This window comes from Pituophis catenifer, unplaced genomic scaffold (assembly GCF_029215685.1).
Source record: "Pituophis catenifer annectens isolate HBS135680 unplaced genomic scaffold, rPitCat1.0.hap2 SCAF_16, whole genome shotgun sequence".
Taxonomy (NCBI): Eukaryota; Metazoa; Chordata; class Lepidosauria; order Squamata; family Colubridae; genus Pituophis; species Pituophis catenifer.
Window position 1 is genome coordinate 18,030,434 of NW_027256896.1, and position 25,759 is coordinate 18,056,192.

The 25,759-nt window shown below is 42.9% G+C and overlaps 3 protein-coding genes across 4 annotated transcripts; 2 read left to right on the plus strand and 1 right to left on the minus strand.

The window, feature by feature from the left end:
* Window positions 1-1,819: 1,819 nt before the first annotated feature.
* ATP5MF (ATP synthase membrane subunit f) lies at window positions 1,820-6,655 on the plus strand. The gene is made up of 4 exons (XM_070955022.1): window positions 1,820-1,916; window positions 3,621-3,728; window positions 4,888-5,004; window positions 6,502-6,655. Exons 1-4 carry the CDS (start codon window positions 1,901-1,903, stop codon window positions 6,528-6,530), a joined length of 270 nt encoding a protein of 89 aa, XP_070811123.1. The 5' UTR covers window positions 1,820-1,900; the 3' UTR covers window positions 6,531-6,655.
* Window positions 6,656-7,671: 1,016 nt separating this feature from the next.
* CPSF4 (cleavage and polyadenylation specific factor 4) lies at window positions 7,672-15,412 on the minus strand. The gene is made up of 8 exons (XM_070955020.1): window positions 15,210-15,412; window positions 13,823-13,873; window positions 12,570-12,722; window positions 11,235-11,330; window positions 10,917-11,010; window positions 10,057-10,129; window positions 9,356-9,526; window positions 7,672-8,123 (listed from the first exon to the last, which is right to left on the minus strand). The coding sequence occupies exons 1-8, from the start codon at window positions 15,310-15,312 to the stop codon at window positions 8,055-8,057; spliced, it is 810 nt and encodes a 269-aa protein (XP_070811121.1). The 5' UTR covers window positions 15,313-15,412; the 3' UTR covers window positions 7,672-8,054.
* Window positions 15,413-15,847: 435 nt separating this feature from the next.
* On the plus strand, window positions 15,848-25,411 carry PTCD1 (pentatricopeptide repeat domain 1). Of its 2 annotated transcripts, none has more exons than XM_070955131.1 (9): window positions 15,848-15,998; window positions 16,983-17,615; window positions 18,793-18,933; window positions 20,153-20,371; window positions 21,095-21,196; window positions 22,016-22,771; window positions 23,730-23,846; window positions 24,040-24,222; window positions 25,052-25,411. In XM_070955131.1, the coding sequence occupies exons 2-9, from the start codon at window positions 17,127-17,129 to the stop codon at window positions 25,235-25,237; spliced, it is 2,193 nt and encodes a 730-aa protein (XP_070811232.1). In that variant the 5' UTR covers window positions 15,848-15,998; window positions 16,983-17,126; the 3' UTR covers window positions 25,238-25,411. The 2 variants fall into 2 exon arrangements, with proteins under 2 accessions (XP_070811232.1, XP_070811233.1); XM_070955132.1 differs by having other exon boundaries at window positions 17,031-17,615.
* The last annotated feature ends 348 nt before the right edge of the window (window positions 25,412-25,759 follow it).

Here is a 25,759-nt window from a genome sequence, read left to right on the forward strand (position 1 = left end):
GCCCCAACTGTCGTTGCAAAGTTGCCCAAAGCCCAATTTTGATCATGTGATTGCAGGGATATTGCAACCGTTATAAGTTCCAAGAACTGGTCATAAGTCACTTTTTTTCAGCACCGGCATAACTTCGAACAGTTGCTAAATGAATGGTCATAAGTCCAAGATCCATGATAGCAGTCTTCCGATATCTCAGGGGCTGCCCCAAAGAAGAGGGACTATTCTCCAAAGCACCTGAGGGCAGGACAAGAAGCAACGGGTGGAAACTAATCAAGGAGAGAAGCAACTTAGAACTAAGGAGAAATTTCCTGACGATTAAAACAATTTATCAGTGGAATGACTTGATTCCAGAAGTTGTGAATTCTCCAACACTGGGAGTTTTTAAGAAGAGGTTGGATAACCATTTGTCTGAAGTGGTGTAGGGTTTCCTGCCTAAGCAGGGGGTTGGACTAGAAGACCTCCAAGGTCCTTTCTAACTCTGTTATTCTAAATTCTAAACCTCTGCATGATTGCAACTCATTTATCAAGCAGCAAAGCATCCTTTGCTGACAGAAGTTGGATTCCTAGGAGACTTGGTGCACCCATTCGTGTCATTTTCAGGGCAGCCACATGGAAAGAAAGAAAAGGATCTCCTGAATCTACAGGTAGCCCTCGGCTTACAATCACAACTGAGCCCGAAAATTCTGTTGTGAAGTGAGACATTGGTTCCGTGAGCTTCGTCCCGTGTTCCGACTTTACACGCCACCGTTGCTAAGCGAATCACTGCAGTTGTTGAGTTAGCAACCCAGTTGTTAAGTGAATCTGGCTTTCCCCATTGACTTTGCAGGTCAGAAGGTCATAGGTGAACTTGGGACACAGCCAACGGTCATAAATATGAACCCGTTGCCAAGCATCTGAATTTTGATCACATGATCCTGGGGACACTGGAAAGGTTGTAGCTGTGAAAAACAGTTATGAGTCACTTTTTTTCAGTGGCGTTGTAATTTTGAATGGTCACTAAACGAACTGTTGTAATTCGAGGACTACATGATGAATTGGGATGTGGAACTACTGGAAGCAACTGCTAGATGGCAGCAAAATTAGACTTTTTTTGGTGTCTCTTGGGTGCCATCTAGTGGCTGATAAAACTTTTGCAAGCAAAGATTTGAGTGCCTTAATATGGAACAATCCGACCCAGGCACCCCCCAACAGAAGGATTAAAAATATGAATATAATATATTATTATATATAATAATATTTTTATTGGGAAAAAACTCTTAAAAGGGCTCCCCCCACCACCAATTTTAAAAGTGGGGAAGGGGAAATCTCAGGCTTGGAGCTGGCTGGCAGAGGAAGAGAATGCAAATGCTGGCTTGAGTTAATTTTAATTTGATTTTAAATTGGGTTGTTTTAATTTACGGCCAAAATATTTAATTATTTTAAATTGCTTTTAAATTTTGTATGTATTGTTTTTTACTTTGGCTGTTCACCGCCCTGAGTCCTATTTTGGAGAAGGGCGGTATAGAAATTTAAATAAATAAATAAATAAATTTAAATAAATAAATAAATAAATAAATAAATAAATAAATAAATAAATAAATAAATAAATAAATAAATAAATAAATAAATAAATAAATGCTAGGATAAAGGCTCTTAAATTAAAGCATTAAGCGGTTTAAATCTAAGACGGTATTAAATTAATGCTATTAAAAAGCGAATGGAAGGAAGAGGAAAAAAAAAAACTTTGCCCCCCCCATCCTCGCCCCGCCCTCTCGCGCTGCGCGAAGCCCCGCCCCTCGCTTAGCTCCGCCCAGGAGGTCCCTGAAGACAGAGCGACCTTCTTCCGATACCTTTGGTCTCTCTTGCGCCTGCGCGTTCTGTCTCTTCCCGGCAACCTTTGCGGGCGGATCTCTTGAGCAGCCGCAAGATGGCGGAACCACCCGGTGAGTCTTTCTGAGGGGCGGGAGAAGCCAAGGTGACCCCCCCCTTCTCCCCCCCCCGGCTTTCTGGAGGCCTGGAAGTCGCCTCTTTCCTCCCAGATAAAGCGGGGGAGGCAACCCGGGCGCGTTTGGGGGGCGTTTTTTGGGATGTTAGTACCCATGAGCCCCGCCGGCTGGGACTGATGGGCTTTGGAGTCCAGGACGGTGGGGGGGCGGGGGGTGCATAGCGTGTCAGGCAGGGGAAGCTTTGCTTTCATATCCCCCCAAGTTCTATTCTGCCCCATAATATGTGTGTGTGTGTGTGTGTGTGTGTGTGTGTGTGTGTGTGTGTATATATCGCATGCAATAGTTGGAAGAAAAAGAAGAGTTTTTACGAAAAATATATATAGTTTAATATATATGTGTGTATCGCTTGCAATAGTTGGAAGAAAAAGAAAAGGGGTTTTTATGAAAAATATATAATATATGTGTGTGTGTGTATCATTTGCAATAGTTGGAAGAAAAAGAAAAGGAGTTTTTACGAAAAATATATAATTTAATATATATGTGTGTATGTGTATAGATATCACTTGCAAAAGTTGGAAGAAAAGAGGTTTTTACGAAAAATATATAATTTAATATATATGTGTGTATCGCTTGCAATAGTTGGAAGAAAAAGAAAAGGGGTTTTACGAAAATATATAATTTAATATATGTGCGTGTGTGTATATATATCATTTGCAATAGTTGGAAGAAAAAGAAAAGTGGGGGTTTTACGAAAAATATATAATTTAATATATATGTGTGTGTGTGTATATCGCTTGCAATAGTTGGAAGAAAAGAGGTTTTTATGAAAAATATATAATATATATGTGTGTATGTATCACTTGCAATAGTTGGAAGAAAAAGAAAAGCTGACTTTGTATAAATATACAAAAGGATGAAGGCTATTGCTGAGCACATTGTAAGCCGCCCTGAGTCTTCGGAGAAGGGCAGCATATAAATCAAATTAAAAAAAAAAAAGTGGGGGTTTTACGAAAAAAATATAATTTAACGTGTGCGTGTGTATATATATCACTTGCAATAGTTGGAAGAAAAAGAAAAGGGTTTTTACGAAAAAATATATAATTTAATATGTGTGTGTGTGTGTGTATCGCTTGCAATAGTTGGAAGAAAAAGAAAAGTGGGTTTTTTACGAAAAATATATATATATATGTATGTATGTATGTATATGTATATATATGTGTGTGTGTATGTATATATATAATTTCTTAAAAAATAAATTTGTCGTCCTACATTAGCTTGGGGTGGAGAGAAGGAGGTTCAGCCACAACTGGTTCAGGATCTTTTTTTTTTTCTCCCAGTCTCTAAAAGGGACATAAATCTATTTTTTTTAGTAAGTATTGAAATATGCTACTTTTACATGGTGCGAACAGGACTGGGTTGACATTTTATATATTTATTTTATGATTAAATGTCTGTGCCTCCCATGTCCTCTGCAAGGTTATATACATAGGTTATATACATGTCTTTACTGGGCTTTAATTTCCATCTCAGTATAATGTAACGGGAGAGATTAGTTTATAAAGAAAAGGGAGTATTTTGTTCTGCTGACGAGTGACTTAAAACGGGGATAACAATAGTAAATTACATGGATTTTTTTGGGTGGTAATTCCTTAAATGCTGCATTCCTTCCCATCAATGTTTTGTGATCCTTTTTTTTTTTAGTACCTATTAAAGATTTGAGGCTCCTGGATGTGAAACTGGGTCAACTGCCTACCTGGTTGGCATCACTCAATTATACCCCCAGAGCTTTTCTGGAATCGTGCAAGAGAGGTTAGTACTTGGGGGGAAAATCTTACATTGTGGGGGAGAGGGTAAGCAATATTCCTTAGGAATTTACAAGATGCATATTGGAATTTCCACAAAAGCAGCATTTCAGAATCATATTATTTAACATTTGCATCGGTAATGCTGTGGCTAGAATATCTGTGCCTAGTCGAGACCTGTCAATAAAACGATAATGGAAAGCCTGGCTCGGTGGCTAAGACGCTGAGCTTGCCGATCAGGAAGGTCGGCAGTTCAAATCCCTAGTATACGTCTCCTGCGTAAGCAGGGGGTTGGACTAGATGACCTCCAAGGCCCCTTCCAACTCTGTTACTGTTTTAAGATGGGAATTGTCTGCAGATATGGATCCAAATAATGGACTCGCTACTAAAAAATTCAGTTTGAATTCTGCGGCCTAAGGGTTGAGCTGCCGGACTGCTTCATCTTGGGGGGGGGGGGGGGGGGGGGGGGGGGGGGGGGGGCGTCGTAACTCTGAATTTGAGCTTCTCTTCTATGCTCTTCTAAATTGGTATTTTAACGTGGCCTGTACGTTTGATCGGTTATTGCTGGTTGAATGGTTGAGAAAGATTTAAGTCATAAAACTTTATGGTTATTGGTAAAAAAAAAAAAAAAAAAGTTGTTGAGTTACAGCCCCAGAAACCTGGCAAAAATTGTCCCCCCGATTATGGCTTCAGGCTGGCCTTTTTTTGTCCATGACAGGTAGTTCTTGACTTACAATTGAGCCCAAAATTTCTCTTAGTGAGATGTTTGAGTTTTGCCCCATTTTATGACCTTTCTTGCCACTGTTACCAAGTGAATCGCTGCAGTTGTTAAGTGGCAAGTGAACCCAGCTTCCCCATTGGCTTTGCTTGACCAGAAGGTCGCAAAAGAAAATCACATGACCTCGGGACCATGCAACCGTCATAAATATGAATCGGCTGCCAAGCGCCTGAATTTTGATCACGTGGCCAGAGACGTTACAATGGCCGTGTGAAAAACCAGGTCATAAGTCACTCTTTCAGTGCCGTTGTAAGTCAAGGACTACCTGTATTTTCGTTGCCGCTAGATGTGAATTTTTTTCCTCTCCGCCCTTCCCCCCCCCCATTTTTATTATGAATGAATTCTGCCCACTACTTCAACTTCTAAGGTGGGTTTCCACTTTGATTAGGCCACAACAGGTTCTACGCAAAATACTGGGAACCGAAGAAATGTGGCATCAGCGGCCCTGCCATGTTGTTATCCGCTTATGTGGTTTTCAGCTACTTCGTAGTGTATGATCGCCTCAGTAAGTAAAATATTGTTTTTAAAAAAAATACACTATTTTTGCATAATGTGCCAAGATTCTGTAATGAGTCGATGTTTTGGGCTGGGTTCAAGGCCTTCCCTGCCACATCTGGATACAGCAGAACCAACTTACCATGTACAAAAAAACAAAAAAAAACCTGGATTTGAAACCAGTTTTGTTTTAAATTCTGGTTCCTGCAAGGGGTGGACAGGGGCGAGAGATTCATAGGACACGTGACAAACTGCTTGAGATAAAACAGCCAAGCACGCAGTTCCCCCTCCTCACTTGCTGCATGGGGGGAGTTAAGACACACTGAATTATGGTTTTATGGTTGAATAGATGCGAGGTGCTGTGGCAGCCTAAGGCACAATTCCTGTTGAGCATTACATGAGTTTGTGAGGTTGGTAGGCATTGATCTCGGAGAGTTTATTTAGTTCTGTCCACTGCAGTTAAAAGTCATTGGCCAAATTCAAGTTTCTAGGACAGTGATGGTTAACCTTTTTGGTGCCAAGTGCCCATGGCCAAACCCCCAAAATGCAATATGAGCACCCCCTGTGCTTGCACCCTGCACACGCGCCCCGGACCCCCCACGCCCCGTTTTGGGCCTGGAAAGGCTCCTGTACCAACTTAGAAGCCAAAACGGAGCACAGGGGTGCCATGTGAGGGTCCCCCGTGCCCCGTTTCCAGCTGGCCAGCAGGAGGTGGATATGCAGTGGAGCTGGGCTGGGACGACGGCTAGCGTGACCACAGAGGGCTCTGCGTGCCACAGGTTCGCCATCACGGTTCTAGGACTTCTACGCGCTACTTCACCTGACTTCAGACCAGTCTTGGAATCTAATAGAAGAGGTGGCAAGTAAGGCTTTCTTTCAGATTGTATAGGTAGTCCTCAATTTACGACCACAACCGAGCCCAAAATTTCTGTTCCTAATTTGTTACGTGAGTTTTGCCCCATTTTACAACCTTTCTCGCCACCGTTAAGTGGATCACTGCCGTTGTTAAATTAGCAACACAAATTGTTAAGTGTATCTGGCTTTTGCCCCTTGATTTGGCTTGTCAGGAGGTCGGAAAAGGGGGATCGCATAACCCTGCAACCGTCATAAATATGAGTCAGTTGACAAGCGCCTGAAGTTTGACCATGTGACCACAGGGGGACGCTGCAATGATCGTAAATGTGAAAAATAAGTCACTTTTTCCAGTGCCGCTGTAACTTTGAGCAGTCAATAAATAATCCGTTGTAAGGCGAGGACTACCTGGGTAAAATCTATTTTCCCAGAAAACTGGTAACTGCAAGAACAGGACTTGGTGATAAAAGCTTGCCCTCTTCCATCTTTTTTTTCCCCCAATCCCTCAGTGGAATAGCAGGAATATTCAGCGTTCAATTATCTTATTCATAAATTTCGTTGGCCATATGTACAAATGTTTTGAATAAAAGCTAGTTTCTGTTTGAGAATTTTAAAGGAAACTGCAATCTAACCAAAACTGGTTCTGATTATTTAGAGGAAGAACGCTGGAGAAAATACCACTAAGACTCCACCAACAAGAATACAAGTTTCTCTTGCTGTGACCAGCCAACTACAGGCAACTGGCCTCTGTGTTCCTCTTACGAAGTATCAAATGTATGCCGAGACCAATAATAAAATAATCCAATCTGTGTCTAGTAGAACTTATTTCAAACGCTAGAAGACAGATGAGTGAGGATACAAAAGACCTTATAAAAAGTATGGGAAGATACTAATACTAGCATCACCAAGATCTGAAATGTTAATCACAATCTCTTATCAGTGGTAAAATCCAATTTTTTTTACTACCGGTTCTGTGGGCGTGGCTTGAGGGGCATGGCAGGGGAAGGATACTGCAAAATCTCCATTTCCTCCCCACTCCTGGGGGAAGGATATTGCAAATTTTCCATTCCCACCCCACTCTGGGGCCAGCCAGAGGTGGTATTTGCCAATTCTCCGAACTACTCAAAATTTCAGCTACCGGTTCTCTGAACTGCTCAAATTTTCCGCTACCGGTTCTCCAGAACCTGCTGGATTTCACCCCTGCTCTCTCTATTTTTTGAAATGGCAGTTTTTTTACTCTTTTGAGTCTGGAATGCCAAGAAAACACTAATTCAGATTCTCAGAATAATTTAGTTTTGTGACTGGAATTAGTCTTCCAGACCAAATTAATGACATGACAAAATATTCTGCAGTGGGGATCTTTTAAAGAATGATCTTTATCCTTTTTTTATAGAGAACTGCAGCTTACTTCTAAAACAGGGTTTGTTTTTCTTGTTTTCTTTTTTAAGCTTTCAATTAATTTAACAATTTTGGATGTCAGAATATTATGTTCCTAGGGAACTTTTGATCATTTTTAGTAGGCTCTGCAAATGAAAATTACATTGCGATGGCACATAGTTTGGATCACTTTCAGAATGAAGGAAAGATTTTTCCCATAAACCTAACACCGCTTTTCATAATTTGGAGTTTTCTGCCTGCATTTGTTCAGCCACTACACATGACGATTTAAAAAAAAAATTTTTTTTCCCCTTAAAAGTACAAACTATAGATGTAGACAAATACAAACTGGACCCACTCTTCCTGACGAACAAGATGAATTCCATCTTGAATCGGCCATTGGCCCAGCCTAGACAAGGAACACAAAGATGCAGAACAAAGCAAGAGCTGGGCAATCGCTCACGCACTCACGTATTTTATCATCTTCTGCCAAGGACTGTTGAAAGAACAGGCTAAACATTTTCGAAGGAGAAGCTCCACCCTTCTGAACCAAAAATATCCCTATCCCAAATGTTTTTCTTTTAGAAGGCTCGTGTAATTACGTTTGCTTCTTCAGGCTGTGAACAAGGAGGCACTTCGTTGTAGCCTTAAGAATTAAAAACAAAGAAATGCCAAAACAAAAAGAGTAGCTGCAGATCAAGTAATCCTTTCACTGGCCAATCCTTTGGTGCAGGTATAAAAAAAAAGGTGGGTTTCAGTCATTCAAGATGATACTCGAGAGAATTCGGCTCGTAAAGATATATATATAAAAATGCTGTGAAGTCTGTTGGTTCATTGCCCACTAAGGAAAGCCAAATGTCCTTTGGTGCATCTGTTGGCGTAATGTCCTTTTTCACCACACTAAGAAGAAGAAGACGAGAAAAACATTGTTGCTCAAAGTACATATAAAACTGAAGAGATTTTAATGAATCCTTTAATCCAGGGGTGGGGAATTGTGGCTCTTTTACAACCTGTGGACTTCAACTCCCAGAATTCCTGAGACAGCCAAACTTGGCTGTCTCAGGAATTCTGGGAGTTGAAGTCCACAGGTTGTAAAAGAGCCACAATTCCCCACCCCTGGTTTAATCTGAATATTCACAATTGGAAAAACCTTTGCTTTTTTTCCTTCTTCTTTCTAAATAGGCCATTCTGAAAATCCAGAGTTAGAAACATCAACACCTGCCTTTCTCAAAATAATAGTGAAAATGGACTGCTGCTGTTTTATATCCTGTTGTTTGCATTTGGACAGACAGCACACATATATATGTGGGCATGGAAACTTCACATCCACGTGGCTAAATTCGGCACTGCCATAACTACTAGCAAGAAAGCTATGGCATACCACACAGTTCCACCACAATGCATTGATGTTTTCAAGCTCACATTTCCCAGCCCATTCTATTATTACCCTTCATTCCCCATTATTTATATTCTGATACAATCCTACAGACTTCTTAAAAACATTCACGTAGGGGAAAAAAATCTTACCATACTTTTCTCGCTTTTCACAAAGCAGACGAGTGTGTCATTTCTCAAATTCCACGTTCCAAAATCGGAGGGGAATATCCCCATGTTCAAAGAGTGAAAACACACATGATTATCGTGTCGGCTCCAGAATTCAGGGCTGGCAAGTGGAACTGCACGAATCGGCCTCGCCCCTCACCCCTGCACAGCTCATTCCCCTCATAAAACACAGCCTTAGGCAGCTTAAAGGTAAAGGTTCCCCTTGCACATATGTGCTAGTCGTTCCCAACTCTAGGGGGCAGTGCTCATCTCCGTTTCAAAGCCGAAGAGCCAGCGCTGACCGAAGACGTCTCCGTGGTCATGTGGCCGGCATGACTCAACGCCAAAGGTGCATGGAACGCTCTTCCCTTCCCACCAAAGGTGGTCCCTATTTTTCTACTTGCATTTTTTACCTGCTTTCGAACTGCTAGGTTGGCAGAAGCTGGGACAAGTCACGGGAGCTCACCCCGTTACGCGGCACCAGGGATTCGAACCGCTGAACTGCCGACCTTCCGATCGACAAGCTCAACATTTTAGCCAATGAGCCACTGCGTCCCTTACCTTATAACTATATATATAGCTTAGCTTACCTTATAACAGGTGACTTGTTCCAGGGGGCGTGGGCCTCTGTTCCCTATGCTGTTGTTCTGGGACTGCATGACCCCAATGACCTGTGGGGTCCTCTGTTGATTGGGGGAAGACTTCTGACTTGTCAGCTGGATAAGAGAGGAGGACCTTTGCAATGGCGTGTTGTTGTTTGGCTGAAAAGGGAAAGCAGCCAGCACAATATGTATTACACACCTTAGTAGCAGTTTTCTCTATTCTGACAAGAATCGCAAGTGTTGCCCCAGACTTTGGCCTAGGGCGCCAAAAGCAATCCACACCTCCCTTAAAAGTACCTTATAAGCTTACAGTGCAAGGAAAACATTGTGAATCCTTTCAACCTCCCCCTAGGTCTCTTCCCTTAAGAGGTGAATAATAATAATATCTTCCTGTACAGTGTTAGAATCCTGGGGCAATTTGATTGCAGTATTATCTGTGGTTTTGGCCTATGCTTGCAGTGCCCTGAATTAAAAGCACACGATAAAATTCCTCCTCCTCCTCCTCTCTGAATGTCCGTGGTCCATTCCCCTCCCCCTCTGCAATTCAAGCGCCACTATAACGGGAGAAGCAGCTCTAGCATCAACAAATGCACACAACTGAACAATTCAAAACAGACCCACTTCTCTTTTAAGTTAAATTCAAAGGAGATGAATCTACCAAAGCAGCTGAAAAAGCAGGCATGGCTTACTTTTTGTTGTGGCTGTGTTGGGGGCGGCAGTGGCGGCTGCTCTGTCGTTCCCATAGGAAGTTCAAACCGAGGACTGTTTTTCAAAAGAAAAAAAGACATATGCGTATGGAAAGATAGGGAGACCAAACTGATAAAAAGAGAAATCCACTATTAGAATCTAATTCTCCCAGGAATACTTTTACGCTTAGCTTCAGAAATAAAACCCTCTTGAAAACGTGGCTTTCACTGCTTCATAGGTACAGAAACTCTAGTAATTAGTTAAGCCGGGGTCAGCAACCTGCAGCTCTTTGGGCTCTCTGCAGTGGCTCCCTGTTGGATGATCCCACCACTGGCTGGCCCCGCTCCTCGCCCTCCCCTCCCAGTCACTCCTTGCCTGGCCTGAGAAGGTAAGGGCAACGGCGGGGGATGGAGAAGCGGCCGGGACAGAGACAGAGAGATACAGAGAGAGGGTGAGAGAGACATAGAGAGATACAGAGAGGGAGGGGGGAGAGAGGGAGAGATGTCAAAAGGGTTTTGTGGCTCCCGGTGTTCTTTAACAACTGATTCTCTGTCCTAATGACCAGCTGGGTAGGCGTAGCTGGGGGGGGGGTGTCATGTGACTGGTGGAAGTGAGTGACATCGAGTTGGCCACGCCCACCCAGGTTTTGTGGCTCCCGATGTTTCCTTTTCTGTGGGAAACGGGTCCAAATGGCTCTTTGAGTGCTTAAGGTTGCAGACCCCTGAGCTAAGCATTAAAGAGGGTGAATGAGGGACAGCATGAAACTTGAGCTTGACATTTCGGGAAGAATTTGAAAAGGGCACACACTTAGGTGGTTTAATACCAGGTGGAGAATTTTAGGGCAGATCTGGGAAATACTCACTGCATGAATTTGCACGCAGGGCCTTCTGGACAGAAGCCTACCAAGTAATTCACACAAATAACACGCCTTGTGTGTCTGTGTCTGCAGAGAGGACCTACAACATAAAATGCAAGGCAAACTGAGTTTTCAAAACAGCAAGAATGGCCCAAATTCAGACAACTCTCTCTTTAACTACAAGTAAGTTTTTCTTCAAAAGGGAAGATAACTTTTCAAGGAGCCAAATGTCAATCCAGAGGCTTTTGCAAGCTTGGCCCCGTTGCTCGGGAAGTCTGTATCCAAGACAGCACAGCTATCAACAGTCACAAGTTGAATACCTACCGTGTTTACAGAAACCTCGGTCGTACCAAGGGCAGTCTTTGATTTTAGATTCTGGGTCGATGTGCAAGAATGGACACTCCTTGTTGCTGCATTCCCCTGCAACAGACAAGTCCCAGCTTCAGCCCACCAAGCCATCAATGCAATTTCAAGAACAGTTACAAAGTGTTAAGAAAGTCAGATGTTTCCTTATGACCATCACCTACACCTTTCATCATCAGCCTTTTGAAATATAAAGAATAGAATAGAATAGAATAGAATAGAATAGAATAGAATAGAATAGAATAGAATAGAATAGAATAGAATAGAATAGAATAGAATAGAATAACAGAGTTGGAAGGGACCTTGGAGGTCTTCTAGTCCAACCCCGTTTAGGCAGGAAACCCTCCACCACTTCAGACAAATGGTTATCCAACCTCTTCTTAAAAACTTCCAGTGTTGGAGAATTCACAACTTCTGGGGGCAAGTTGTTCCACTGATTAATTGTTCTCACTGTCAGGAAATTTCTCCTTAGTTCTAAGTTGCTTCTCTCCTTGATTAGTTTCCACCCATTGCTTCTTGTCCTGCCCTCAGGTGCTTTGGAGAATACCTTGACTCCCTCTTCTTTGGTGCGACCCCTGAGATATTGGAACACTGCTGTCATGTCCTTCTTTTTAGTCCTTCTTTTCATTAAACTAGCCATACACAGTTCCTGCAACCGTTCTTCATATGTTTTAGCCTCCAGTCCCCTAATCCTCCTTGTTGCTCTTCTCTGCACTCTTTCTAGAGTCTCATCTTTTTTACATCGTGGCAACCAAAACTGAATGCAATATTCCAAGTGTGGCCTTACCAAGGCCTTATAAAGTGGTATTAACACTTCACGTGATCTTGATTCTATCCCTCTTTAATGTGCTAAACTTGCACATATACACATTCCAGAGCAGGAGTGTAAAATACACATTCCAGAGCAGGAGTGTAAAGAAACTGGTAATTTAAACATTAAGAATCGTATCAAAAAGTGAAAGGAAGCACGCTATCAGTGCACGACTGACTGCACACCAATCATTTGCTCTATTACTATTCAAAATACCTAATCAAAATGTCACTAAGGGATAGCATAGAGTAATAGCCAACAGACCAACTTAGAAACCAATGCATGTCTGGTCAAACTCTCATTTCTTCCATCAACAGCTCAAGTCACTGAAACTTGAGATTGTAAAACTCACTGTTGTAAAGTTTTCCAGAACAATGGATGAAATGGATTCCATTGTGGTACACTACAGAACACATACACACACACACACACACAGCAAAGGTCAAGATTAAATAGCAGCCATTCATTATTACATTTGCCCTTACCGTATTTTGAATAGAAGTAACATTCTGGCATCTTGGTCATGTCATACTCGTGCAAGAATTCACACTGGTCCCCTTTTTTGCACAGGCCTCGTAACCAGTGTTTACAAACAACTGTCTTTTCACCACTGATGTGCCGGAATGGACACATCCCCCCTGCCGGGAAAAATAAAAATATATAAAATATTGCAAGGAATGCTTCTACGCTATAATGCTGCTTTAATTTGCAGACTTAATAGACAAAGGATACAAGGGGATAGCTAATCTGCATATTTTAAAATCTTATAAGGTATTTATTCAGTAAATCTAGCCTCTCTACAATAGTGTCTTCTAGGCCAATATAATGACCAAGAGTTACCATGTTTTAAGACTTCTGCTATGACATCTTGACATATGATTTTTATTCTGACAGCTTAACGTATAAACCAAGATTTTAAAAATTAGGCTCTGAATGTAGGCAAAGAAAATGATTTTTCATGGTCAGTTTCTCCTCCCTCCTCATAAAATATGATTAATTTCCATAACTTGAAACCTGGCTATATATAAGCATATTATTATGCCAATTTATGTGATAGACAGTCCCCTTATACACAACTTGGGAGCGAGTCTGTTTTTATCTACAAGCGCTATGTAGATACTGATTGTAGACAGAATAAAAGCCAATTCATGATTCATAACGAAGAAGTGAGTGTAGAACAAATAATTGTTTCATTCTTCCCCTCTGTCCCAAAGGTGTTTTTTCAAGAGGCAACTGGACTTTCTGGTTTTTCTTTGAAGGCGTTTTGATTCCACTCAAGAAGCTTCTTCAGCTCTGACTTGGATGGAGGGAAATGGAAGGATTTATACTATATACATATATATACATATATATATATATATATATATATATATATATATATATATATATATATATATATATATACACACACACACACACATTGCATTACATTACTATACTATACTATATATTATATTATATATTATATATTATATTATATTATTACATTACAATACTAAATTATTATATTATATTATATTTACTATATTTATTATATAATTATATATATTATACTATATATATATTATATATTACATTATATTAGCATAAGCGCACCAACGTGCCTATGGTCCCCATTGATTCGTATCCATTTCCTGTCTTGACCATCGTGTTTCTACTTATATGTTATCTTATACGTGCCTGACAAAATAAATAATAAAATAAATATATCTCCAATATATCTGCAGGCACAGCTTACCTTTCCCACACGCTGCCTTTAAAAAAAAATCACAGACGGCAGCACCGGACTCTGTGAAGAAAAGAAGCACAAGGTCGGTCCCAATATTGCTGAATAGCAGAATAGAATAGAATAGAATAGAATAGAATAGAATAGAATAGAATAGAATAGAATAGAATAATAATAGAATAGAATAGAATAGAATAGAATAGAATAGAATAGAATAGAATAGAATAGAATAGAATTCTTTATTGGTGAAGTGTGATTGGACACACAAGGAATTTGGTGCCTACGCTCTCGGTGTACATAAAAAGACAAGATACATTTGTCAAGAATCATAAGGTACAACACTTAATGATAGTCATAGGGTAGAGAGGAGAGGGGAGGGGAGGATTCTTTATTGGCCAAGTGTGATTGGACACACAAGGCATTTGTCTTTGGTGCATACGCTCTCAGTGTACATAAGAGATACATTCGTTAAGAATCATAAGGTACAACACTTAATGATAGTCATAGAGTACAAATAAGAATAGAGAGGAGAGAAGAGAAGGAGGTAATGATGGGTTGGGTTGGGTTGGGTTGGGTTGGGTTGGGTTGGGTTGGGTTGGGTAGGGTAGAGTAGAGTAGAGTAGAATAATAAGAATAGAATAGAATAGAATAGAATAGAATAGAATAGAATAGAATAGAATAGAATAGAATAGAATAGAATAGAATAGAATTCTTTATTGGCCAAGTGTGATTGGACACACAAGGCATTTGTCTTTGGTGCATACGCTCTCAGTGTACAGAAGAGATACATTCGTTAAGAATCATAAGGTACAACACTTAATGATAGTCAAATAAGAATAGAGAGGAGAGAAGAGAAGGAGGTAATGATGGGTGGGGTAGGGTAGGGTAGGGTAGGGTAGGGTAGGGTAGGGTAGAGTAGAGTAGAGTAGAGTAGAGTAGAGTAGAGTAGAGTAGAGTAGAGTAGAGTAGAGTAGAGTAGAATAGAATAGAATAGAATAAATAGAATGGAATAGAATTCTTTATTGGCCAAGTGTGATTGGACACACAAGGAATTTGTCTTTGGTGCATATGCTCTCGGTGTACATAAAGGAAAAGATACGTTCTTCAAGAACCATAAGGTACAACACTTAATGATAGTCATAGGGTACAAATAAGCAATCAGGAAACAATATCAATATAAATCTTAAGGATACCAGCAACAAAATTACAGTCATGCAGTCATAAGTGGGAGGAGATGGGTGATAGGAACGATGAGAAGATTAATAGTAATGCAGATTTAATAATTAGTTTGACAGTGTTGAGGGAATTAGTTGTTTAAATACAGTTTAATGAGGGTTTTGATGATGAGGGCTGGGGGGGGGAGGGGAGGGGAGGGGAGGGGCCGCCTCATATCACGTACTGTCCATGCCGGGGAAGGGAAGCGGCTGGGCGCCCAGCTGTTGCTCCACCGCGATCTCCAAGTCGAACTTGATGTGGTCCACGTTGGCGATCAGCTCCTGCATGGCGGCGGGAAGGGAAGGGCCGAGAGACGGGAACGGAAAAAAAAAAAAAAAGTGGGGGGCCGCCGCGGCCTCCGCCTCGCCGGCAGCCCTGAGGTGAGGTGAGGGGGGAAAAAAAAAAGCGGCGTGGGGGGAGGGGAAGGAGGGATGGGAGGAGAAAGAGGCGCGCGCCGCCCGGACGGGCCAATCGGAACGCAGGCTCCGCGCGCGAGGCAGGCTGGGAGTCCCGTCGCGTTCGCGTCGCAGGATGCGTGTGGGTGGGCTGCGCGCAAAGCAGGCTGGGAGCCGCGTCGCATCGTTTGTCGCGTCGAACCCTCGCTTTGGGGGGGGCCAATGGAGGAGCGGAGGTGGGTTTTTCCCCTCCTCCTCCAAACGGGGACCGTTCTGATTGGGCGATGGAGGGGGGAGGGAAGTGAAGCGGACCTATCCCTGAGAAGCTCCGCCCCTTTAGTGGGCGGAGAGAGCGGGAGATGGACAGAAGCGCGCGAGGTGGTTGGCGGGGGGTGGGGTGGGGGCAGGGAGGACGGTTGGAGGCCTGGCTGGGCCGCTCCGTGAGGAAATTTTTTTTTTTTCAAATTATAATACTCTTTAATTATCCCATCTGTTTATTAATCTAATTTCTGCCCCGCCTTTCCTTCAGGAGCTCGTGCCTAAGCGCTTCTCCTTCCCCTCAACAACAACCCTGCAAGGTAGGCTGCTAGGTCAAGGATAGAGAGAAAGAAGGCGCGAAGGACAGGCCCAAAGCCTCTCCCCAAGTGGCTTCTGGACTCGGGACGGGTTTGAGCCTGGCCCTCAAGGCCTCCAGAATGTTGTGGGTGCTCCCAACATTGGAGGCTTTTAAGGACAGCCCCATATCTGAAAGGGTACAGGGTCTCTCCCCTTTGAGCAGGGGGCTGGACTAGATGACCTCAAAGGTCCCTTCCAGCTCTTTTGATTAGTCAATGGAATGGGTCACCTTCAGAAGCGATGGGCGCTCCATCACTCTTGGACTTTTAAGAAGGGACTGGACACCCACATGGTCTGAAATGGTATAGGGCCGTGATGGAGAACCTATGGCACGGGTGCCAGAGGTGACACGAAGAGCCCTCTCTGTGGGCACGCGTGCCATCGCCAGCTCCTCTTCTGGTTTCCGGTGCACACATGCATGCCACCAAGCTGGTCTTCGCGGGTGCTGGAGCTCCAGAAAACGGCCTGAAAACTGTCTGATAAATGGCCAAAAACAGCCAAAAAACAGGCTGTTTTCATAGCCATTTTCAGGCCATTTTTTGGGTTGTTGTTAGGCCATTTTTTGGGCTGTTTTCAGGCCCGAAAATGGCCCGAAAACAGCCAAAAAAACACCCTGAAAATGGCCTGAAAATGGCTCCAAAAACCACCAAAAAATAGGCATGCAGGTCCTGGCCAGCTGGTGTTTCGGTTTCCGGCACTCTGGCATGCACACACATGCATACATGCACGCACATCCTGGTTTGGGCACTTGGTGCCGAAAAGGTTCGCCATCACTGGTATAGGGTGTCCTCCTTGAGCAGGGGGCTGGACTAGATGACCTCCCGGGTCCCTTCCAGCTCTATTCTGATTCTTCCCCTCAGGAGTTTGGAAGAAGCTCGCTGAAAGATCTGATTTAAATGCCTTTAAATTGTTGTCATTTAATCCTTAATGTTTTCTTTTATTCGTAGGATGGCTCCTGCAAAATGTATCCTTGCTACTTCGGATGATTTCCCCAGGAAAGCAGCTCATGACGCTTTTAAGATGAAATCCTAATTCCTTGGCTCTGGATTTCATTCATCTGGAGATAAGAAGAAAAAAAAAAAGGTGAAATTATGACGGTTTCTCCGCAGATGTGCCGGGGCTTCTCTGCAGTATTTACCCAGAGAGGATCGGTCTGTCCTTGGCTTTGTTCCATGCACTGTTTCAGAGACGTTCCTGGAAGAAAAAAATGGATACGGCCTCCAAGCCCACAATCCACAGCTCTTTTGAACCGGAGACTGATTAGCACATCCCTGTCGGTCTATAAATTACACAACAGAGATTTGGAGGAGATGGTGAGATCATCGGAAGCGCTTTCTAAAGATGAGGAAGAAGAGGAGAAATTTGATGCTGATGAAAGTTTTGGGTTGTTAACTCAGAAGTATCCTCCCAAGCCCTTTTCTCAGGCGGCAGTGGCGGCTGATTTTCACACCGTACGGCTCCAAACCAAACAAGAAGAGGAGGAAGACGAGGAGGAGCTAGAAATAAAACCCAGATGGGGTCGAAGGAATACCCCATACTGGTATTTTCTGCAGTGCAAAGCATTGATAAAGAAAAATAAGGTCATTACCTTGACTGTGTTCTTCTGCCTTTTTTTAAAAAGATGGGGGTGGAGGGCGTAATTTTTCGGAGTATAAAACGCACCTTTTTCCCCCCTAAAGGGTGAAAATTTAGGTGCGTCTTATACACCGAATGTAGCCCCGCCCACCCATTGGCCCCCACCCTTTGACCTCTGCCTCGCAGCAGTTACCTCCTTGCAAGCAAACAGCAAGGAAAAACAGCTCCTTTTAGCTTCAGCACAGCCTAATTAGCACAAGTTGATTGAATCGGCCTCCCGACTCTCAGCTGTTTTGCTCTCAGCTGTTTTAGGTGGGGCTCTGCTGTTTGCTGCAAGGAGGTAAATTGCTGGAGCAGATTTTTTTTTCCCTTGTGCTAAACAAGCTATGCTGAAAACGAAACTGAAAGTAAAGCAGGCTGTGCTGTTTGCTGCAAGGAGGCAAAATTGCTCAGAGGCAGATTTCTTTTTCTTGTTTTCCTCACCAAAAAAGGTAGGTGCGTCTTATACTCCGAAAAATATGGTATGTCCTTGAAGGACAAGAGACAATCTGTTTGCTTATTGATTTATTAGTTTTTTATCCCACCTTCATTATTTTAAAAGCAGCTCAAGGTGACAAAGCATTCCTAATACTCCTTCCTTCTATTTTGTGCCCAAAATGTAATCATGTGACCTCATATTTTTGTGTGTGTTATGTGTGCGTGCTGTGAGTGGTGCAGTGGTTTAGAGGTGGAGCTCTCGCCTCAACAATCAGGAGGCTATTAGTTCGATCCTAGGTAGAGGCAGATATTTCTCTCTGGGCACATTGAGAATACATCTGCTGAACAAAACTCCACATTGGTGACAGGAAGGGCATCTGGCCAGTAAAAACACCCTGCTGGCTCCATTCAGTTGCCCAGACTCCATCCCACAAAGGATTATGGAGTCGTTTAAATGAAGATGATGATGATAACGATGATGTGTGCGTGCAGCCATCGGACGTCTGGAACTGGATTATTAAATTTTTCAGCCGGTCCGTCGTAACTTCAAACGGTTGCTAAGCAATCCGTTGTTAAAACGAGGGCTCCCTGTATTTACCCCAAATTTTTGCCTCAGTGCAGTTTTGCTAGTTCGGGCTTGTTTGATCTTGTTGAGCTTTGTGGGGTTTCGCAGTTCACCCTCTTCCCTAACCCTCCTCTCTGCAGCTGGTCGAGGCTCTTGAGCTCTTTGAGGTACAGATGCTGAAGGAAGAACGTCTCTGGCCCGAGGAGTTCAACTACACGGTGCTGATTGGTGGATGCGGCAGGGTTGGGTACCTGAAGAAGGCCTTTCGGCTCTACAATGATGTAAATACCCCAAGTTTCTTTCAAAGGGAATTTTTGTTGGCGGAGGGGAGGGGGGGAAGAAGGCTTGATTTAAATGAATAAGAAAAAAAATTGGCTGGTTTAAATCCGCTGATTGGAGGGATCCAATTCAATTGGAAACTTTAATTGACGTGTCATTTCGCACTGAAGCTCCCTCCTATATTTCCTAAACAGCACTGCAAATTTGCTTGCCAACACTGCATTTGTGTTATTCCTGTAGTTTGACATCGAGTTATTCGTTTTAATGCTCTTGTTTTTAATCCAGCAGTCACCAACTGGTGGTCCGTAGAAAAATTATTGGCATTTTTTTTATATTGCATTAAATCAGGGGTCCTCAAACTACAGTCCCTGGGCGGGATATGTGCAATGAACGTTTGTGTTGCTGCAGAGAGTCTCCCCCTTTGGGGTCTTTTTGTGTGGGTCGGAGGGAGGCAGAAATTCCGACTTGGGGTCTGCTTCGACCTCCTGGTGCAGAGCTTTGGGCGAAGGCTGGAGGGAAGGGCCACTGGTGGCGAAGAGCGGGAGGGCCTCGTTCCAGTGGGACTGCCTCATGGCCTGGAACTGGCTGACCATCTCAGCCCGCTGAGCTTCAAAGCGCCGGTCCCTGGCCTTGCACTCCCGCAGGTCCTCCCTCTGCTTGGAAAGCCTATGCTCCTAGTCCTCAGTGAGGTGCTTCTGCTGAGCCTCCTTCTCGGCCAGATCCAATTTGAACTGAGCTGTTTTGCCCACTCTTTCTCGTGGTGGCTGCTTAGCTCCAGCAACTGCTTCCTGTTGGGGCCCTAAGGAGCCCAGGTGGGGAGGCGAGGAGTGGCTGGGAGGGGAGGGGCGAGTAGAGGCTGGCAAGGCGCCCCTCGATGTGAGTGACATCGAGTTGGCCACCCCCAACCAGTCACATGACCACCTAGCCACCCCCAACCAGTCATTAGGCAAATCATATTAGTGGTCCGCTGGATTTAAAATTATGAATTTAGTGTTTCCTGAGGTCCGAAAGGTTGGTGACCCCTGTTCTAATCTGTCGAGGAAGTCTTTACGATTTCCCTTAGAAAGCAACCCTTTCTAAGTTTGTGAACGTAAATGACGCCCATCCTTACTAATAGTTCGAAAGCCTCCATTCTAAACGATGTGTAGTTGCAAAGATGACAGGTCGTTTTAGTCGTTTCCTTGCTGAAACTTTTTGTCTTGTTACGTTATGGGGAGGCAGATGAAAAAGCGAGACCTGACGCCTACGATTGCCACGTACACGGCCCTTTTCAACGCCTGCGCGGAGACACCCTGGAAAGACAGTGGTCTGCAGAGCGCCCTTAAGTTACGACAGGAACTGATCCAAAAAGGCATAGAGTTGAATCCAATTGCGTATCGCGCTTTGTTGAAATGCTGTGCTCTGTGTTCGGATCTCCACATGTGCTTGGATATATTAAAGGTAAAAAGAAGAAAAAAGTGACACTTGGTATAAATTTATAATTCTTTGCAAAATTGTATTTATCAGCTGCCTTAGAAACCTCATACACATACTCCAAATATGGCATAAATCACCATAATGATAATTTATATGCTGCTTGACTCTAGGTGTAAATAAACCGTGACATGTTCCACAAATGTTTTAACAAGAAGCTTAAGGGGAATTTCTGAGGTTGCAGTTGGAAAAACGGTGGTTATGAAATACATCCTTTAGAATTTATTGTTGTTTCACCAACTTTGGAATAGTCTGTATAAACCAGAAAAGAAACTCTTGGTTATTTGCAAAGAAATGGATGATGGGTTCCTAGAAATGGGCTGACGTTTTTTTTGGTCTTCACAAGATTAAAATTAAGGGAGGATTCACATGTTGCAGTGTAGCCACTTACCAGGGTTATAAAATATCCCTACTTCACAAAATGTACTAAGCTAAAACCAGACAAAGCATATGGTGGTTTAGTAGAGTTGGTGTAAACAGAAGATGGTATTTTGTTGCCTAAGGCATATCCGTTTCTGATCGACAGGTGACCGCAGCCTTAATTTTTATCCTTAATTTAAAAAAAAAAAAAGTTATGACAAATTTCTTACTGTCTGTTTCCCGGGAATGCTATATATATATGGAATACAGAACAACTGATCTTTTGTTAACATGTTTATATTGAAGAGTAATTAGGGAATCTTTCCTCAGGAAATGGTGGAAAATGGCCATCAAATCACCACAGATACTTTCAACATCCTGCTCATGGGATGTATAAACGACAAAGAGAACGGGTTCCGCTATGCTTTACAGGTCTGTTTTTTGCCCTTTGCTCCCTCCCAATGGTGGGTACAAACCAAGCTCTTTCTGCCCTCCCCGGTGCATGCTGACTGGGGAATTTTGGGAGCTGAAGTCCACCCCTCTTAAAGACGTCCCAGTTGAGAAATGCTAACTCGGACGGATGTGTATAAGTTAATGATCGGTTCTGTTGTTTGTCATGCCCCTGTCGGAGTCTGACTCTGAGAGGAAAGAGGAACAGCTGACAGAGAGCGGGAGAGTGGCTCCGTTGGCTGTGGAGGAAACTGGGGAAGGGCAAAGTCAGGCTGGGCAGAGCAGGGGAGAGGGAGAACAAGGGAGAGGGGGTTCTGATGAAGACCAAAACCCACCCCCTCCTCATCCTTGGGCATGCAGGGAAGAATGGAGAAGGGAGCAACGTAGGTTGTGTGGCTTACGAGGGAGGAAAGGGCCCCGATTCCCTTCACAAGGCACACCTGGGGATGGAGTTTAAAGGAGGGGCGGTTGTCGGGAACAAATGCTGAGTTCGTGTTTGCTGCTTTATCTGAGTTCCTGGCATCCTCCCAACTGGTTTAATTTACAGCCATGCTACTTCGATTCTGGAATTCCTTATCTTGCTTGCCCTGCCGGATTAATTACCTTATCTTGCCCTGTTGGATTTATGGTTGGAAGTTTTGTCTGCTTACAGGTTTGTGGGAGGGTTTTTCTCCAGACCGGAGAGTAAAGGGACGTTGGGGGCAAAGTTTGGAGCTAATAAAGGAACTTATACTTACTGTCTGGCTGTGTTGCCTTTGTGCTACGCCCCGGGTCATCACATCGTTGTTGTTTTTTAAACAGGTTTGGCAGCAGATGGCAAAGCTGAACCTCAAACCTGATCTGTACACTTACAATTTGATGCTGACAGCTGCCAAATACTGTGGCATTGGTGACTCTGAGGTGGCTTCTAAATTGCTACTAAGACCCTCAGAGAAACACCCAACTCACCTGAGGCTGAATCCTGGCAGAGAGTCAGGCACAAAGGGTCAGAGAAAGAAACGAGCCAACATTCCGGCTTTAATGGTATCGGATGTCGAAGCTCTGGAAAAAAATATGTTCCCAGGAGACAATCCAAAAACTGAGAGGCCTAATAGAAACCAAGATGATGCCAAGGACAGCGCAAAGCTGAAGTCGAGCGATCCCTCCGATGTATCCCACTGCGATACAGACAGGAGGTTGGTGATCTCTCATCAGCACCAGTTGGTTCCGGAATCAAGAGCAGAAAACTCCTTCTCGGATCCCGCCGTTTCTCTCCCGAACTTGCTGGATCCGCAGAGCCCAGCCCCACATGTGGCTTCCTTGGGGACGGTGGCAACGCCCTCCGATCGACTGGCTCTAATGGGAAACATGGAAGGTTTCTTAAAAAAAATGAAGGATGACAAGGTGTCGGGGAATATTCGGACGTTCATCTTGCTAGCCGAAAACGTGGAACTCAACAGCCCCTCAGAATCGTCTTTGTTGGCCGTCATGGAGGAGAACAACGTGAAACCAGACGTGGCTTTTTTTAATACGTTGATCAGGAAAAAGAGCAAAAAGGCCGATCTGGAGGCGGCAAAGGTAAGAGCGTCCCGTTCTGGGTGTGGCTCACTATTATGGGAGCGCTGCATTAGTCAAATTCAACTTTTTAGAGACTTTTAATTAATTGATTAATTTGATATTTTTAAAAATCCCACGTGTACAGAAGAGAGGGGAGGGAAGGAGAGGAGAGGAGAGAAGGAGAGGAGAAGAGAAGAGAAGAGAAGAGAGGAGAGGAGAGAAGAGAAGAGAAGAGAAGAGAAGAGAAGAGAAGAGAAGAGAAGAGAAGAGAAGAGAAGAGAAGAGAGAATTCTTTATTGGCCAAGTGTGATTGGACACCCTAGGAGTTTGCCTTTGGTGCATATGCTCTCAATATACATAAGGAGAATAAAATATTTTAATCAAGAATAAAAAGATACAACACTTAGTGATAGTCAAGGTTACTGATAAGCTATCAAATCATACTAGGAAACAAAAACAATACAAATTGAAAGATACAAGCAAGATACTTATACAAGATACTTATGGTTATAATCATAAGTGGGAAGAGACAGATACTAGTAAGGAAGAGAAGATTAATTGTAGTGCAGCCTTAGTGTATAGTTTGACAGTGTTGAGGGAAGTATTTATTTAGCAGAGGGGAAAAAACTGTCCTTGTGTCTAGTTGTTCTGGTGTGCAGTGCCCTATAAAGTATTACTTTATAAGTAACTGAAAGCGACAAAGATACTTAATACTCCATTGGCCTCTTTAATTTCTCCACAACAATAATCCTGTGAGGTGTTTGGAGAAAAGCGTGTTGGCCACCCAGCTTGAAAGCCTAAGGCAGGACTAGAACTCATGGCCCCTCCTGGTTTCTGGCTGTCTTTCTAAGACTTTCATTCCTGCTTTCTATTTAGGCCAAGATTACAATGACGTGTTAGATAGGTCAGCTTCATCTGGAGCTACTGCATATTTTAGAGAATGTATACAGCGCTGCTTAACGTCTCTTTCAATTTACAGAGCTTGCTGCCTTTAATGTTGCAAAACGGACTTTCGCCAGATCTGTACACATTTTGTAACTTAGCCATTGCCTGCCGCAAATACAAAGAAGGGATGCAGTTACTGTCGGACATGAAGGTACAAAACAATCCAATTGTTTTTAGCAGACATATGTGAAATTCAAAATTTTTGAGGCACTAATTTTCTGCCTTAAAACATTTGCCGTAGCTTCAATCTTTGTCTAGATTCGAACCGAGGCAAAGATAACGTTCTTTCTTCACAACCGCCTTCCTTTGAAATGTTTTTGAGTCTTTTTGTGCATTCGTTTCAGCGATCTGGAATAAAACCCAATGTGCAGATCTACGGTGCGCTGATCAACGCAGCGGTGAAGCGACTGAATTACACTTACCTCATAGAGATCCTCAAAGACATGAGCAGGAATGAGGTGGCTCCAAATGAATTTATCGTTAACATGCTGGAGTTTGCAGCCCAGTATCCTCCTAATTATGATCAGGTAAGATTATCCTCTTGTCTTTTGTGTCGGTGTAAACTTGAGCTGATTTTTAAGTTACACCTAAAACGTTAGAAACTTAAAACTTCTTGTAAAATGTTTGGAAGGCATTAAATTGCTATGGCTATTGAAACGAAGTTAGGCATATTTGACTTTTGAAAAGTTAAATGCTCACTTTAAGCTTCACCTCCAAAGAAAACCCCATTCATGCTTTTTATTCATATAATTAACCAATACTGACTTGATGGCATTGAGCCCAAATTTTATGTTGTTAAGTGAGGCATTTGTTTAGTGAGTTTTGCCTCATTTTATAACCTTTCCTGCCACAGTTAAGTGAAGCGCTGCAGTTGTTGAAATAAGTTGCTGTGGTTAAGTCAATCTGGTTTTCTCATGGCTTGTCCATGAGGGGACGCAAAAGGGGTCGTAAAAGTGGATCACACGACCCCAGGCAGGACTCTGCAATTTTGATCATGTGACTATGGACACTGCAACGGTCATAAAGTGTGAAAAACCGTCATAGGTCACTTTTTCAGTGATGTTTTTAACTCTGAACGGTCACTAAATCAATGGTTGTAAATCAAGGACTACCAGGACATGGTATTGTCCATGAAACTGCTAGGAGTAAATATTTGAATCCAAGGAGGCCTCCTCGATCCAGTTGGGAGAACGTTAAAAACAAAAGCTGGCCCATAAGTCTCAAATTTGTCTTTGCCCAAGACGACCCTCCAGGAATCCTTGGATGCAGGAGGGCCTCGTGTCATCCTGCCTGCCAAGAGACTATTCCGATGCAAGGTGTGCTTTTAATAACTTGCATTTGTTTTTCTTCTTGCAGTACCAGAAAAAGGATCATTATCTAGAGAAAATTGATGGCTTCCGAGCTTTCTATTTCCGTTGGCTTAAGTGGATGCCCGGGGAAGAAACACCACACCCTTGGGCAAAATACCGATGTAAGAAATCGGCACCAGACAAAGATGGCACCAGGCTGGAACAAGATCAAGGCAGCCAGGAGCTAAAATAAAGCAAATATTGGCCATTCATTATGGGATGCTGACATGTTTTTTAAATTGCTTAATTCTGTACATATCTGTTCACATGGAGCTTAAATTATCCCTTAGGTGTATATACAATTGCAACCCAAATTTATCTGGAACAGTAATAAACTGTTTAATAAATAACATTTTCCTATTAACAATTCTTATTGGAGGCGATTGTCCTATTGTCCTGTTCACACTCTAAAGGAAAGCTTAAACTTGTTTTGTGATAATTGTGCTGTTCATTAGCCATTTTATTAGCATGGGGAATTCTGGGAGTTGAAGTCCACATATTTTCAAGTCATCAAAGTTGAGAAACAATAGTTATAACTTCAAAGGAAAATATTTAGAAACCTAAAATTGCAAAGCAGTGTTTGGAAGTACAGATAGTGCTGAGCAATATTCGCTGCAAAGATTCCCAACTACTTCTGGGTACATCGATAGAGAAAACCTAAGAGACTATATAAATACACTTTTGGTAACTAAATAAAATTGGGCTTCAGTAAAGA

Bases quoted from the DNA above. Each gene is read 5' to 3' on its own strand.
- ATP5MF (XM_070955022.1), top strand. The intron at 3,729-4,887 runs GTTAGTACTTGG...CACTTTGATTAG, and splicing joins TCTGGAATCGTGCAAGAGAG to GCCACAACAGGTTCTACGCA. The intron at 5,005-6,501 runs GTAAGTAAAATA...CTGATTATTTAG, and splicing joins CGTAGTGTATGATCGCCTCA to AGGAAGAACGCTGGAGAAAA.
- CPSF4 (XM_070955020.1), bottom strand. From the start codon at position 15,312: ATGCAGGAGCTGATCGCCAACGTGGACCACATCAAGTTCGACTTGGAG. The intron at 11,331-12,569 runs GTAAGGGCAAAT...TGTCTGTTGCAG, and splicing joins TTACTTCTATTCAAAATACG to GGGAATGCAGCAACAAGGAG. The intron at 8,124-9,355 runs GTAAGCTAAGCT...TCTTCTTCTTAG, and splicing joins AACAAGTCACCTGTTATAAG to TGTGGTGAAAAAGGACATTA.
- PTCD1 (XM_070955131.1), top strand. From the start codon at position 17,127: ATGACGGTTTCTCCGCAGATGTGCCGGGGCTTCTCTGCAGTATTTACC. The intron at 17,616-18,792 runs GTCATTACCTTG...TCCTCTCTGCAG, and splicing joins CATTGATAAAGAAAAATAAG to CTGGTCGAGGCTCTTGAGCT. The intron at 23,847-24,039 runs GTACAAAACAAT...CATTCGTTTCAG, and splicing joins AGTTACTGTCGGACATGAAG to CGATCTGGAATAAAACCCAA.